The sequence below is a fragment of the Mustelus asterias genome, chromosome 3, assembly GCF_964213995.1.
Source record: "Mustelus asterias chromosome 3, sMusAst1.hap1.1, whole genome shotgun sequence".
NCBI lineage: Eukaryota > Metazoa > Chordata > Chondrichthyes > Carcharhiniformes > Triakidae > Mustelus > Mustelus asterias.
This window is the reverse complement of record NC_135803.1, coordinates 132,105,000-132,121,505: the sequence shown is the minus strand read 5'-3', so window position 1 is coordinate 132,121,505 and position 16,506 is coordinate 132,105,000. Positions and strand designations below refer to the sequence as shown.

Genomic DNA, 16,506 nt, shown 5'->3' with positions numbered 1-16,506 from the left:
CTTGTCATCTCCATCATTGCTGTCAAAATCCACCTAATTCCTTTTACCCAATCTTTCTGCATGTCCCGTCTCCCACTAGGTGTTCCCATTTTCCTTTCCTGCTCGGAATTTTCTTCACAAAATATGAATGCAGAAAAACACTTTGGGTCAGAGGTTTACCCACACTCAGAACTCTAGTTAGTCAACTACAAGACGCGGAAACTGCACTCTTCAGTTTTTTCTTCCATCTTCATTAACCCTTTGTTATAAAAATAAAATCTTTATGTCCTCCTGGGACAGACATGACATTTTAACATTAGTTTAAATAATCACTTTCTTTATTCATTATACATTCTTACCTTCTTTACAGTAATGCAGAAGGAAAGCCAATCCTGCTGCCACACTAAAGCAAGCCAGGAAAAACACAGGACCTGAAAATGAGTGCAACAGTCAATGACACACACACTTTATGATGGATTTTAGAATTAGATTGTTGGGTCCCTTAATTTATAAAGGGGGCTTGAGAAAGGAAACAAGGGGCCTGATTCTCCCATTGCGACCCGCAGCTTTTCTGGCGGGTCGGGTTGGGAGATACGCGTGTCGGCCATTTTGCGGGTTCCCCACGAGCTTTTACGACCCTCGCGCATCTCCCAACTGGAAGAAAATGGCGCCACTGGGAACGCGCAGAAAACCGGTGGAAGTAAGTCATTTGGAAATGTTTTAAATATAATTTGAATGTATTTTAAATGCGATTATTGGGCCCGGCACAGAGCTTGTCAGGCCCGATAGCATCTCCCACCCCGCCAGGAGTACTTCATTCTGGCGGGGTTTAGAGTAGCTCCCCACATTCGGGGAACTAGTGGGAGACCCCGCCGAAGTGAAGGGGGAGGCAACGGGGCCCCTCCAGGAGGTCGGGTGGTGGGGGTTGGTGCCCCCTGAGCATGGGCACTTTGACAGTACCAGCCTATGCCCACTGGCACTGCCCAAGGGGCAAAGTGCCATGCCCAGGGAGCACCTTGGCACTGCCCACCGGACATCAGGCAGTGCCCAAGGGGGCGGGGTGTCCCACTGCCACTCTGCATTGGGATCGGTCTGGGCTTGAGGGAGGCCAGCGATCCGGACGGGCTGGACATCGGGGTGCTCCGGGGTGGAGGGAGGTCGGGGCTGACCCGGGAATTGTTGTGGGGGCCCCAGGCTGGCCAGCAAATGGGGAGACTGCCAGATCAGGACCACTGCGCATGCGCAGAGTTCCGGAGCTGTCAGCCTCTGGCGCGAATAGGCCCCGCCGCCCTGGGTTTATAATGAGATTCACGATTGTGACCTCTGCATTGCACAGAGTGGGGAGATTCAGGTCTGAAGTTGCACTGAAAAAGCAGTCGTGATCTAGACCAGTTTTCCCACCAATTCAGCACTTTTGGGAGAATCGCCCCCAAGGATTCAGAAGTCTGAGCCTTGTAGCAAGGTTAATTAGGGATGGACAATAAATGCTGGCCATGTCAGCAATGGCCAAATATTATAAAATGGACAAATAAAAATGTATTTAGTTCATGGAACCAGAACCACTTCACCACATACATATGGAACACATTTAGGCTTTCCTGGGTTTACACAAACCTACGTTGGTGGATTGGCCATGATAAATGTGCAGAGTTATGGGGATAGGGCGGAGGGGAGGGTCTAGGTAAGGCGCTCTTCCAGAGTGTTGGTGCAGAGTCGATCGGGCCAAATGGCCTCCTTCAGCACTGTAGGGATTCTATGAATTGAAAACATTAAATATATATTTGCACATAAACAAACAGTTTGAATGTTGTACATTGTTACTTCAATCCATTGTGACATACAGCAATACATTTTGCTCACTCTAAACTTTGTATATTAAGCTACTAAACTCAGCAGTGCTATTGAGGAGGAGGAGCACAGAATAAGGAATACAGTCTGCCATAAAAGGCAAAAACAAGCTGAGTGGTAAAAAAGGGTAGCATGGACAAGTTGGGCCGATGGGCCTGCTTCCATGAGGTAAACATCAATGAATCTATGTTCAGTACTAAGTCATCAGAGAATCAGTCATTACAAGCCATCGCAAGCCAAAGAATGACATACAACCAACGTTTGCAGAATGGGGAGAGCCAGTTGCTTGGCTGTTCTATTGGTTTGAGAATAGTGCAAAGCACAGTCCAAAGAGGCAGGATACAGAGCGCAATCCTACCGCCCGTTCACACCACGTTCCCGCTGCAGTGAAGACGGAGAATTTGGCGACAAGCCAAATCTCCGTTCACTTCAGCGGGATGGGGAAAATCCCATTGGCGTGAACAGTCGGAAAATTCCAGCCATAAATTTTAAGATAACTTGGGGCACAAAGGGAAATTGGTTTCTCAGCCTAAAATGCCCAGAGGGGATGAACATGACGGAATATGTGTAACATAAAAAAGTAAAGTTGCTTTCGTCCCAGATGACCATATGCTGCTCCTCTTTGAGGGGGGAGAGCTGACTGGTGGTGATTTAACCTGAGGATCAGCACACCTCAGGCCAGGGGCAAGTTTGAGAAGGCAGGGACTTCATGAATGACCTCAGTTGGTACGGGAATTGAACCCACCCTGTTGGCATCGCTCTGCATCACAAACTAGCCTTCCAGCCAACTAAGCTAACCAACCCCTGGTGTAAACATAGATCGTTGTTGAATAACATATAAAACTGGCTACAGCATTACTGTATGAAACATCACATTTGAGCTCTAAGATACAGATCATTATAATTGCAGTGTTGGGTAGAATCTTTTAATCCTCCTTTCCCATCCAGGACAGAAAAAAACAAGCAAGGGATCACTAATTACATATATAAAAAAGAACAGACAGGAAGTGTTTGAGCCATGTAAAAAATCAGCCAGTTACTTTTGTGGCTCTCTTTCTTCCTTCATGCAGATGTGGTAGACTATCCATTGTCAAAGAAATCAAAATTTCCCCAGAAATCCAGAGTGTGACTCATTCTACACTTAACACACTTCTAGCTACAGCGAATCAACGTTCTCTTTCAAAAAGTGAAAGGTGGTTCTGATTTCACCCTGGTTCTTTCATTCTCTTTTCATCATAGAAAGTAGGTTGCAGTTAACTTTTGAGAAACATTTTGCGACTTAAAGTGATTAGGATCAGATGCACACATCCGCACACAGCAACCAATATTAATCTGAAAACAATGATCAGTTAAACAACAGCACACTAAATTAAAAGTTCGACATAGTTGCTATATTTTTAATACAAACCCCTTCATTGATTCACTTCAAGCAAACATCCAACAATAGTCATTCGTAAAAGAGTAATTAAACATTTGAGATTTATTAAGAGACAAAGGAAATATAGAGAAACTGGTCATGCACCACATTTTTTCAACCAACAGTTGTAACTGGGATGACCACCGTGGTAACACACAGAAGCTCAGAACTCCCGTTCTCCAGAGGCACCACAGGATGTGCCCTTCCACTCAGAGGTCCCGGCATAAAAGAATGTTTGGGAATTGCCCAGGAAGTTTAAACTTCTGATGGGCAATTACCCTACACCAAAAACCATCCAATACCCCAATTTAAATCAGTGACTTTGGATGGCTTTGACTCTAATAGTAACCCAGGAAAAGTTAGAAGGATTAAAATCACTCAACTCCTGCGTAACTATGGTACTGACCCCCATCCCTGAACCACCTCCCCACTCTTCAAGCCCGACTATCCGCCACGTCGACGCTCCAAACTCCTACCAGCACTGCACCCCTCCAACTACCCTTCCACCTGAGTACTCCCGAAGCTAACCCCCGTTGGCTACCCCCAACACCTAACTACTCTCCCAAGCACCCTGACTAACCTCCCACTGCCCCCCTTGATTACCCCCAGACCCAACAACCTACCCGCTGCCTAATCCACCCAACCCACCCGCTAGATCCCGACTGCCCCCCCCACCCTTCCAACTACTGCACAGCCCAAACTACCAACCAGCCTGCCTAACCTGACCCCTCTGACCTCACAACTGCAACTGTGTGCATTATCCCTTCCACACTCCCACCCCTCCGCCCCCAATCCCAACCTCTTGCTGACTGACTTCCCAAATCCCCATGAGCCATGCTATATTCCCCAACCATCACCAGACCCATGCCCCACCCTCTCCCCCTCCCCAGCCAAACCATCCTACCCACTTACCTGACACACTGACCTTCTTCTTAGCTTCCCAAACTGGCTGGGACCTTTAAACTTACCCAATTTACGGCAGTTCATGCTGTAAGAAGGAGGCATGGTTTCACATCCCCTGCGCTGCTGCCCTGCACTGGAAGGCCCTGAGAAACTGTGCTGAATATTTCTCACCAGGCCTCGGTAAGAAGCTTGGGCGAGAAATGTGTAGCTCCCCACTTAGGTAGGAAAGAAGGGACAGAGTGGCAATCGTACTATGATTGTCAATCCTCAGAAATTCATAGTCAAAATGAGACTATGGGCCCGATTTTACCATTGCGTCACGCCCATTTTTAGATTCATTTTCAGATCGTTGTCTGGTGGGGGGGGGGGGGTGTTGGCTGGTGGGAGGGGAGGCCTGCTCATTCTCTGGTGGGATGGGGTGGGGGGGGGGGGAGACCAGATGGATCTCTGGTGGGGTGGGGGGGGGAAGGGGGGTCTGCTGCCACTCTGCGGGCGATCCATGGGTGAAGGGGGCAGGGGATCGCAATCGGTCTGGCTAGCGGGTGGGGTGGGTGGATAAGGGGGACAGTTATATTATGGGGGTGGGGTGATATCTGTGGGGACCATCACGCCTGAAATTACGCCCAGATTCATAGGGGCGGCACGGTAGCACAGTGGTTAGCACTGCTGCTTCACAGCTCCAGGGTCCCGGGTTCGATTCCCGGCTCGGGTCACTGTCTGTGTGGAGTTTGCACATTCTCCTCATGTCTGCGTGGGTTTCCTCCGGGTGCTCCGGTTTCCTCCCACAGTCCAAAGATGTGCGGGTTAGGTTGATTGGCCAGGTTAAAAATTGCCCCTTAAAGTCCTGGGATGCGTAGGTTAGAGGGATTAGCGGGTAAATATGTGGGGATAGGGCCTGGGTGGGATTGTGGTCGGTGCAGACTTGATGGGCCGAATGGCCTCCTTCTGCACTGTAGGGTTTCTATGATTCTATGATTCTATGATCACTCCCGCTTTTCACTTCCAGGCCGCTTTATCCGCTTTTTGCGGCCCGGGAGCGACGTGACAGGGGCGCATTTTTCAAATTTTTTTCTAACTGCGCACGCGCAGTTCAGAGCTCCGATCATTTCGGGCGTGATAAGCCCCGCCCACAGCACGATTCAGACTCGTGATTTTTTTTTTCAGGCTGAGTGCGTATCGGGGCGCCTGAAAGCAGATTTCCAAGTTGGATCTGAATTACGCCCAGATTCAGCACTTAGAATGAAAATGGTAAAAATCTATGGTTAAATCCAGCACCAGGCTTCATGATGGAACATGATGAAAGTCAGTATCCATCTCTCTCCCACAATCTCACTTCCTATCAAAACACTTTAAACACTCTGAAAGGATGGGAACATTTCAACTGCCACAAACACTTTATTGCTGACATAATTGTTGGAGAACTAAAACTCAGGAACGGAGGGGTAGATCTACTTTAATTTACATAATTGTGTTAATAATTACACATTGCTAAAGTATATGCTCTCAGAAATGATTACTGTGAGCTTTCCCTGCAGTGCTTCCTCTTGTGAAACATTCAATATTAATGTCAATCAATTGCAGCAATTATATAAAACAGAAGTTCAGTGTTCTTACACATTGCTATATCAAATACTCATTTACCCCCCAAAAAAATGAATTTTAAAAGTAAATTACCCCTGTCATTGAGTATGTATTTCTCCCTATTGTAGGTATCCATGTTAACTCCCACTGATCCTGCTGAATCTGTAAAGAAATTGATGCAGTTTATTTAGTTTCACTTTCCTGCACTCTGTGTATTATCCCAATATGAAAGGATTGCATGTCAGAACAGAGTAAGAGAGCATGAACTCCAAAAGGTTGCTTATATTGAACTTTGGAGCAACCACACCATGCAAGGCTTTAAAAGGTGCCTGGTCATCTCAGCAAAATTATTGGGCAAATTTAGTTTTTGTTTTAGGGAGGGAAGTAATTAGATGTACAGCATGATAAAGTCACAAGAAGTGAAATAATAAAAAGTAATTTTCTTCATCATCGGCCAGGTCAGTGCACCTGCTCAGTGGATGATGTATTTTTATAGAGCCTGCCCAATTTCCATTCCATTGACATCAGCCAAACCCAACGCCATGGCCAACCAACATAGCCTCACTAGCAGTCACTGCATAGTTATTACAACTAAATGTGGACCTTTAACTGTGTTTGAGTTATTACTGAATTATAACACAAGGGCACCAAGTCACCAAAAACGGCTGGTTAGCACATTCCAGTTTACATCAAAACTAACATTGGAATTAGGAGCAGAAGTAGGCAAGTTAAGCCCTTCGAGCCTGCTCCGCCATTCAATCAGATCACGGCTGATCTCTCCCTGGTCTCAAATCCACCTCCCCACTTGTTCCCCATATCCCACTCTCCCTTTTTTAAAAATCAAAGTCTATGGGGCAGCGAGTTCCACAAATCCCCCACTCTCTGCGAGAAGTAGTTCCTCCTCATCTCAGTTTTAAATCTACCACCTCGAAACCTGTACCTGTGACCTCTTGTTCTAGATTGCCCCGTTAGGGGAAACATTTGGTCTACGTTTACTTTATCAATCCCTTTTTAAAATTTTACACACCTCGATCAGATCCCCTCTCATCCTTTAAACTCCAGCAAGTATAAGCCCAAACTGTTTAATCTCTCCTCATACGTCAACCCATATATCCCCGGAATCAATCTGATGAACCTCCTCTGAACTGCCTCCAATGCCACCGCATTATTCCTCAAATAAAGAGACCAAAACTGGACACAATACCAGATGTGGCCTCACCAACACTCTATACAATTGCAATGACACTTCTCTACTTTTATACTCCAGTTCTTTCGCAATGAATGCCAACATCCCATCTGCCTTTTTTATTACATGCTGCACCTGCATATTGACTTACTGCGATTCATGAACATAGACATCCAGATTCCTCTGCACAGACGTATTTTGAATCTGCTTTCCATTTCGGTAATAATTTGCCTTTTTTTTCTGGCAAGGTGGATAACCTCGCACTTACCCACATTAACTCCATCTGCCAAATTTTGGCCCATTCTCCTAGCCTATCTATATCCATCTGTAGAATCTTTATATCCTCTTCACTGCCTGCTTTCCCACCTATTTTAGTATGTTACACTCTATCCCTGCTTGCAGATCATTTATATAAATTGTAAACAGTTGAGATCCGAGGACTGGCCCCTGCGGCACCCCAGTAGTTACATTTCGCCAGCCAGTGAATGACCCATTTATCTCAACCCGCTGTTTTCTGTCATTCAGCCAATCCTCAATCCAATCTAGTATTCTACCCACAATCCCCAATTAACTGCGATGTGGTCTATGGTTTGTGATATACTGATAATATTGCTTTGTACAATTAACTTATGTTAACTATTAGAGCTTGCATAAAATCCAGTATTACGGTAAATCCAACCACTTTACTTAATATTTTTGTGAAATCAAAAACTTACTGCCCAGATATTTGCTTGGCAGGTTTTTATATATCCGCCCATCGTTTGTCTCCAAAGCATTGTAAAATTCCTTACAGGCTCGGTTGCTCTTGTTCTGTAGATGAAGGAGGAGCTCAGATATTCTTGCGCACATTGGAGTGTTTACATTTCGGAACTGTTGGAAGAAGCCACAAGTTCAGTTTGAATGTTACCAAATGAATAACACATTAGGACAAGTTCTTTTTTTAAATTAATTTTTACGGGATGGGAGTGTCACTGGCTGGGCCAGCATTTAATGCCCATCCCTAACTGCCCTCCATGTCAGACGGCATTTGAGTCAATCACACTGCTGTGGCTCTGGAGTCACATGTAGGCCAGACCAGGTAAGGACGGCAGATTTCCTTCCCTAAAGGACATTAGTGAACCAGATGGGTCTTTATGACAATCGACAATGGTTTCATGGTCATCATTAGACTTTTGATTCCAGATTTTTATTGAATTCAAATTTCATCATCTGCCATGGTGGGATTCAAATCTGGGTATCCAGATCTTGCCCTGGGTCTCTGGATTACAAGACAATATCACTGAGCCACTGCCTTTAGTAATAATTTACCATCCTCTGACAATGTACTATTTATCCCAATGTTGCAAGCCTTGGTTCAGTGGGTAGGACTCTCATCTCGAGTCATAGAATCAAAGGATCTACGGCACAAAGATAGGCCCTTCTGCCCAAACTGGTCCATGCTGACCAAAATGCCCATCTAAGCTAACCCCATATCCCTCTAAACCTCTCCTATCCATGAATCTGTCTAAATGCCTTTTAAATGTTGTCAATGTCCCTGCCTCAATCACTTCCTCCTACAGCTCATTCCACATACGTACCACCCTCTGTGTAAAAAGGTTGCTCCTCAGGTTCCCATTAATCCTTTCTCCTCTTAACCTAAACCTATGCCCTCTAGTTCTCGATTCCCCAATCCTGGAAAAAAGACAGTGCATTCACCCTATCCATGCCTCTCATGATCTTATACACTCTGTAAGATCACCCCTCAGTCTCCTACGCTCCAAAGAAAAAAGTCCTAGCCTGTCCAATCTTTCACTATAACTCAATCCCTTGAGCCAAATCAAGGCTGATACTCTAGTGCAATACTGAGGGAGTGCTGCATTTTCAGAAGTAATATCTTTCTGCATTAAACAGAAACTCCATCTTCCAATCATGAACATAAAAGATTCCATGGCAGTATGGAAGGGAGAACAATATTTTGTCCCCAAACAAGACTTAAAAAACAAATTATTTGGCCTTCGCCATAATGCTGTGTGTGGGACATTGCTGTATGCAAACAGGCTGTTGGATTACATTACAACAAAGTCTGCACTTTTTAAATTTGTTCACAGGATGTGGGTGTCACCAGCTCATCCAGCATCTTTTACCCTAATTGCCCTCGAGAAGGTGGTGATGAACCATATTCTTGAAGCACTGCAGTCTATATGGTATAGGTACACCCACATTCTTGTTAGTAAGGGAGTTTAAGGATTTTGACCCAGTGACAGTGAAGGAACGGCAACATATTTCCAAGTCAGGATGGTTTGTAGTTTAGAGGGGAACCTGCAGATGGATCGTGTTTTCATGCATTTGCTGCCCTGGTCCTTCTAGGTAGTAGTGGTCACAGGTTTGGAAACTGCTGTTGAACCTTGGTGAGTTGCTGCAATGCAACTTGTAGATGGCACACACTGCTGCCACTGCATGCTGGTGCTGGAGGGAATGGATGTTGAAGGTGGTGGATGGGGTGCTAATCAAGAGGGCTGCTTTGTCCCAAATAGTGTCAGGTTTCTTGAGTGTTGTTGGAGTTGCGCTCACCTGGGCAAGTGGAGAGTATTTTATCACACTCCTGACCTTATAGATGGTGGAATGTCTCTGGAGAGTCAGGTGGTGAGTAATTCGCTGCAGAAATCCCTACCTCGGACTAACTGTTGTAGCGACAGTATTTATATGGCTCCTCCAGTTGAGTTTCTGTTCAATGGTAAATGCAGGATGTTGGTGGTAGGGGATTGAGCGATGGTAATGTCATTGAATGTGAAGAAGTGGTGGTTAGACTCCCTGTTGATAAAGGTGGTCATTGCGCTCGTGTGGCTCGAATGTTATTTACCAGTAATCAACCCGAGTTTGAATTTTGTCCAGTTCTTGCTGCATAGGGACATGGATTGCTTCAGTCTGAGGAAATACAAATTGTACTGAACACTGTGTGGTCATCAGTGTGCAGTCATCAATGAACATCCCCACTTCTGACCTTATATTGGAGGGAAGCAGCTGAAGATGGCTGGGCCTGAGGAACTCCTGCTGTGCTGTCATGGGATAGAGATGATTGACCTCCAACAACCACAACTATCCTTCTTTGTGCCAGACATGATTCCAACCAGCAGAGTTTTCCTCCTGATTCCCGCTTGAAATCTGCTGTGAAGCACTTTACTTGTGAAAGTTATATACATTTCAGATCTTTCCTTTTAATTTTCAGCTGTGTCCTGATATTAGGCAAAATGAAAGTTCAAGATTGTTCAAAGTCTTATGACTCCCTCATTGATACTTGCAATGCCATCTCTAAGAGATGGGCACATTGTTAAGCATCTTTGCCTCTGGGCAAGTGCTCCCAGTTCAAGTCCTACCTCAGGACTTGATGGCTAAGGAAGATGCATTCACAACTCTGCCAAACAGGTTGAATATCAATCCGCATAGCCTACCAACACATGCCAATGGCAGGTGGTAACAGCAGGAGAGATTCCTGGTCAGTCATGTAATGGAAAGAAAGTTGGAACCTCCACCATTATGATCCATAGCTCCAGATTACAACAAGCATGTAAATGTACATGATCTCATTGAAACTTACAGAATACTGAAAGGCCTGGATAGACTGCACATGGGGAAGATGTTTCCATTAGTAGGAGAGACTAGAATCTGAGGGCACACCTCAGAGTAAAGGGACGACCCTTTAGAACCGAGATGAGGAGGAATTTCTTCAGCCAGAGGGTGGTGAATCTATGGAATTCATTGCCACAGAAGGCTGTGGAGTATATTTAAGACAGAGATGGATAGGTTCTTGATTGGTAAAGGGATCAAATATTATGGAGAAAAAGTTTGAGATTGGGTTTGAGAAACTTATTAGCCATGATTGAATGGCAGAGTGGACTCAATGGGCCGAATGGCCTAACTCTGCTCCAATATCTTATGGTCTTATGCCACAACTCAAACTCCAAGTGAACCCTGACATACCACAACCTATGAGAAGCTATACTTCACTTCTATCATGCAGTTACTTTCTCAATCAACTTTTGCTGACAGATTTTCAGAACCTTTGCTGACCTTAAAGGAAAAGCCCTAATAAACAAGGTAATCAATTGTGGACCCCACAACAGAAAGATGCACAGAAAACAACTGATGTTAAAGCAAAAGTAACTGCTCACTATTAAAGTATAAATTAGCTCTTATCTATTTGAAAAATGGACAGACTAACCAGTTGTCACCAGCTAATGTACATTTTGGAAGGCAAGTTTTGAAGAATACTGCAAAGATGTTACTTGTGCTGATAAGAAATTTTAATTTTAAAATGAAATGATTTATGCCCTTAATAAGTAAGGTTCATGCAAATGAAGGTTATGCCTTTTTGGTCATCAATCAAAAGTAGGAAGAGTCAGACTGTTCAATTCAGAAACTCAAGTACTAGAAAGAAAATAATGTCTGGACACAATGGTATTAGGTTGTGTTCTAAACAAGTAGTCCAACATATGTAATAAGTAACAAGAAACTATAAGCTAATACAAATATTACCTTTAGAAGAACACTAATGGAAGATAATTAAATTGCACGCCAAATTGTGTGACAATGGTTAAATGTTTTTCATAAGGAAATTAAACTTCTTGTACCTATGGTGACTCACTTTAAATCAAAATCCAGATTGGAGAAGTTTGGACTCGATATGCATTCGTTTCTGAGAGAAATGCACTGAAAATTTAGCCTTGGACAATCTATTTCACAACTGCAGTATTATGATTTATCCAGTAGATTGAGGAAACATTATATAATACTTTTACTAATGCTGCACTCGGTTTATCATTTTCATCATATCCACAAAAGTAGCTTGTCATAAGATTCTCACTTGGTCTTTGCCCTATTCCTAAGGGAGTTCAGGTGATTAGCAATGATTGCAAAGGACCTAGAAAGCAATTATAGTGGAGTGAAAAGCAGACATCTCATGAATATTTTCTCAAAGCAGATGACAAAGAACACTGAAGGAGGCACCCAAAGAATATGATTAATGCAATATAATTCGTAAGGGCTGATTTGACTGAGGAGCTGTATACTCACGTACATCTCCATTTGTGTCTTCACACAATAATTTAACAATGTAACGGTAAGGAATCCTAGGCCGTGTATTCCCTAGCTGCCAGTAGCAGATCTAGAAATGAGGACTGGCATGGCAGGTCCATTAGCAAAAGGGGATAAAGATCACATGAAGGAGAAAACACAAGAGTAAGAGTTATACTGATTTCAGATCCTGCAAAGAACGAGATTAAAGAGGAGGCTATGCAATAGCCAAGAGAAGGGACTGCAATTTATTTTCCAGCCTTGTCTTCAATTTTTAAAATATATTTTCCTTTCTTTCCCAACCTTATCTCCAACAACAATCCTGTCAACATTCACTGTAAACAGCTCTCAAAGAATGCCACTGGGATGGGATAACAGATTCCTCTCTTCAAAACAATTGTTCAGCACGGATAAATGTCAAAGTTACACATACACGCAACAAAGTAGTTCCCAAATAGATTCTTGACAAGAGTGAAGGAACAGAAAGATCCACCAACGCGAATCAATAAACCTTCAAAAGTGTGCAGTTTGAAAAGACCATAAAAAAATAATCCAACTGGGATTCAAGGTTTTATGCATTGTTTTGATGGTGAATCTCACAGGGCGTTGAGTACTGCATGCAATTCTGGATACCCCATTATGGAAGGATGTTAAATGTGTTGGACGGTTACAACAAAACATTCTTAAATTGACACTGGGAAGAGGAGTTAAAAAGGTTTGAAAAACTGTGGCTTTTTGCAGAGGAGGTTAGAAAGGAATCAAATGGAAGTTTTGAAAATTATGAAAGCTTTTGAGAGGATGAATAAGGAAAATAAAAGCAAAAACAGAAATATTGGAAACATTCAGCGGGTTGAACAATATTTGTAGAAAGAACACATGAATGTTTTAGAACTTGTTTCTTCCCTTATGTGGGAGAGACTAAAACTAGAGGACATAGAAATCTACCTTTTATGAGATGGTTATGAGGAGATTTTCTTTTCTCTCTGAATTTTCGTTCCTAGAAAGCAGTGGATGTTGTGTCTTTAAATTTATTTGAGGTTGAGTTACATAGACTGTTGATAGGCGAGTGAGTCAAGGGTTTTTGGGGGGCAGACAGGAAAGTGGAGCTAAGACCACAACTAGATCAGCCACGATCAAACTGAGTGGCAGAGCAGGCTCAAAAAGGGCCAAATGGCCTACTCTTGCTCCTAAATCTTATGTTCCTACACAACTTAAGAATCTACATTCGCTTGCCTGTTCTGTCCACAGATGGTGACTTACTTGCTGAATATTTGTCGCATTTTCTGTAAATCATAGAATCCCTGCAGTACAGAAGGATGCCATTCGGCCCATCGAGTATGTACCGACCAGATCCCACCCAGGCTCTGTTCCTGTAACCCCACATATTTACCCTGCTCATCCCCCTTACACTAAGGTCAATTGAGCATGGCCAATCCACCTAACCTGCACATCTTTGGACTGTGGGAGGAAACCGGAGCACCCAGAGGAAACCCTCACAGACATGAGGAGAAAGTGCAAACTCCACACAGACAGTGACTGGAGGCCGGAATTGAACCCAGGTCCCAGGCGCAGTGAGACAGCAGTGCTAACCACTGTGCCACCCTGCTACCCATTGCTCAAACAGTGCAAAGTGTCAATGGGGGCAGGGGGGGGTGGTGGTGGTGGGGCGGTATAAACTCAGCTTTAATCAGAGAAGGACAGAAGAACGGGGGGGCGGGGGATTGGAAAAATTTTTGAGCATGGTTATATGAATGGAATGTTCCACCATAGGCATGGACTAAGTAAAGTTTATTTATTAGTCACAAGTAAGGCTTACATTAACACTACAATGAAGTTACTGTGAAATTCCCCTAGTCGCCACAGTCCGGCACCTGTTCGATTCAATTCACTTAACCAGCAAGTCTTTCAGACTGTGGGAGGAAACCGGAGCACTCGGAGGAAACCCACGCAGACACGGGGAAAACATGCAAACTCCACACAGACAGTGACCCAAGCCGGGAATCGAACCCAGGTCCACGGCGCTGTGAAGCAGCAGTGCTAACCACTGTGCCATCATGCCACCCCCTGTTCTAAAGCTCTAATGTGGAGATGCCGGCATTGGACTGGGGTAAGCACAGTAAGAAGTCTCACAACACCAGGTTAAAGTCCAACAGGTTTATTTGGTAGCAAATACCATAAGCTTTCGGAGCACAGCTCCTTCGTCAGATGGAGTGGATATCTGTTCTCCAACAGTGCACAGACACAGAAATCAAGTTACAGAATACTAATTAGAATGCAAATCTCTACAGCCAGCCAGGTCTTAAAGGTACAGATAATGTGGGTGGAGGGAGCATTCAACACAGGTTAAAGAGATGTGTATTGTCTCCAGACAGAACAGCTAGTGAGATTCTACAAGCCCAGGAGGCAAGCTGTGGGGGTTACTGATAATGTGACATAAATCTAACATCCCGGTTTAGGCTGTCCTCATGTGTGCGGAACTTGGCTATCAGTTTCTGCTCAGCGACTCTGCGCTGTCGTGTGTCGTGAAGGCCGCCTTGGAGAACGCTTACCTGAAGATCCAAGGCTGAATGCCCGTGAATGCCCGTGCACGGGCATTCAGCCTTGGATCTTCAGGTAAGCGTTCTCCAAGGCGGCCTTCACGACACACGACAGCGCAGAGTCGCTGAGCAGAAACTGATAGCCAAGTTCCGCACACATGGGGACGGCCTAAACCGGGATGTTGGATTTATGTCACATTATCAGTAACCCCCACAGCTTGCCTCCTGGGCTTGTAGAATCTCACTAGCTGTTCTGTCTGGAGACAATACACATCTCTTTAACCTGTGTTGAATGCTCCCTCCACCCACATTATCTGTACCTTTAAGACCTGGCTGGCTGTAGAGATTTGCATTCTAATTAGTATTCTGTAACTTGATTTCTGTGTCTGTGCACTGTTGGAGAACAGATATCCACTCCATCTGACGAAGGGGCTGTGCTCCGAAAGCTTATGGTATTTGCTACCAAATAAACCTGTTGGACTTTAACCTGGTGTTGTGAGACTTCTTACTGTGCTAAAGTTCTAAAACATTCATGTTCTCTCTCCAAATATTGTTCAACCTGCTGAATGTTTCCAATATTTCTGGTTTTGCTTTTATTTTCCAAATTCATTCTTTCAATTGACTAACATCAATTAAGAGAATGAGATATGCATTTGAAAAGCAAGTAGCTAAAAGGATGCAGCAAATAGGGGAGAATAATAAATTTGATGAGATAGTTCTAGTTGAGGTGTTGGCTGAAGTGCCAACATAGACAGTGGACCAAACAGCCTCCCCCTCTGTGTTGTTATCTATCTGATCATCACCTCTTGCATTTCCCCCATGCCATGCCCTAATCCCAGGCACGTCCCTCTCCTGTTACAAAGCTGTTTGAAAACAGGTGGTGGTGACAAAAAAGTGCTCTGGGTTAATTCACCTTCTGATATTTCCTCCCTGCATCACCACCCCTGACAATGAGAGTGGGAGATATTAATTCTTCTACCAACCCCCACAGCAGGTTAGCACAGTAATGAGCTGTGCCATTGAAATACCACCGCGCTTTTAAAAATTCATTGAGCTCCCGATACACATTCACCAGTAAGATGACAAAACAATTTGCGTATAGTAACACAATATATACACTTCTCCTACCATTTCAGCCTCTGCATTATTCAGAATCTGGGGATAGATTCTGTACAGGTGAAGAACAATTTTGTCCACCAGTTTCTCATTGAGTGCACCTTCATTTGTTAGAAACGGTGTGTCCTTTTCCAGTCGCTTGCAGTAATCTGTAAAATACCACAACATCAGCAAACATCTGGATCGTATCAGATAACAAATCAGAGTCAGATTTAGCGTGTTGTTGTTATCGTCTTCCGCTCCTGGTGAGCCTAGATATCGGATGAGAGGGCAATGGGAGGTTGTGGTGTTGCAGTTTATCCACTATACATGCCCCCCCCACAACGTCACTATCACAAACGGTGCTGTTTCCTGTGATAAACTATCAGACTATTCATTGTTCACGTTTTCAGTGCAGAGAAATCCACTTAATTTCAACCACTCGGAACACTCTTGCAGACTGCGATAAAATAGAAGTTTCTATAAAGTGAAAAGCAATTTCACTGCCACACAAGGCTGGGAACAAAGCCAAACTGTTTTCTTTTTACACGTCTTAAGACACATGGCCATGTTAACCTACGTTGCAGCTTTTAACGATACCCCTAGATCCCTTTGGTCTTCTACCTTATTTAGACTTGTCCCCTCCATGCAAGTGCTATGTGGCATTAGGCATATTTTACATTCAATCACAGAAATCATCAGCAGTGGTCTGAAACGTCATATAGAATCCCTACAGTGCAGGTGGCGGCCATTCGGCCCATCAAGTCTGCACCGATCACAATCCCACCCAGACCCTATTCATGTAACCCCACATATTTACCCTGCTAATCCCCTGACACTAGGGTCAACAGCATGGCCAATCAACCCAGCCCGCACATCTTTGGACTGTGGGAGGAAGCCGGAGCACCCAA

At 44.2% G+C, this 16,506-nt stretch overlaps 1 protein-coding gene across 4 annotated transcripts in view; it reads right to left on the bottom strand.

Annotated features, from left to right (window-relative positions):
• LOC144491598 (caspase recruitment domain-containing protein 19-like) overlaps positions 1 to 16,506 on the bottom strand; it is a 33,078-nt gene that overhangs the window by 8,508 nt on the left and 8,064 nt on the right. For 3 of the 4 annotated variants that reach the window (XR_013497471.1, XM_078209634.1, XM_078209635.1), the window contains exons 2-5: positions 15,629 to 15,765; positions 7,631 to 7,784; positions 5,822 to 5,890; positions 339 to 410 (exon numbers count right to left, since the gene is read on the bottom strand). Coding sequence is in view for 3 of the 4 variants with exons in the window: in XM_078209634.1 (XP_078065760.1) it covers positions 339 to 410; positions 5,822 to 5,890; positions 7,631 to 7,784; positions 15,629 to 15,765 (432 nt within the window). In the remaining variant the exon portion in view is untranslated. The remainder of the gene's footprint in view (positions 1 to 338; positions 411 to 5,821; positions 5,891 to 7,630; positions 7,785 to 15,628; positions 15,766 to 16,506) is intronic. The other variant, XM_078209636.1, reaches the window with a different exon arrangement.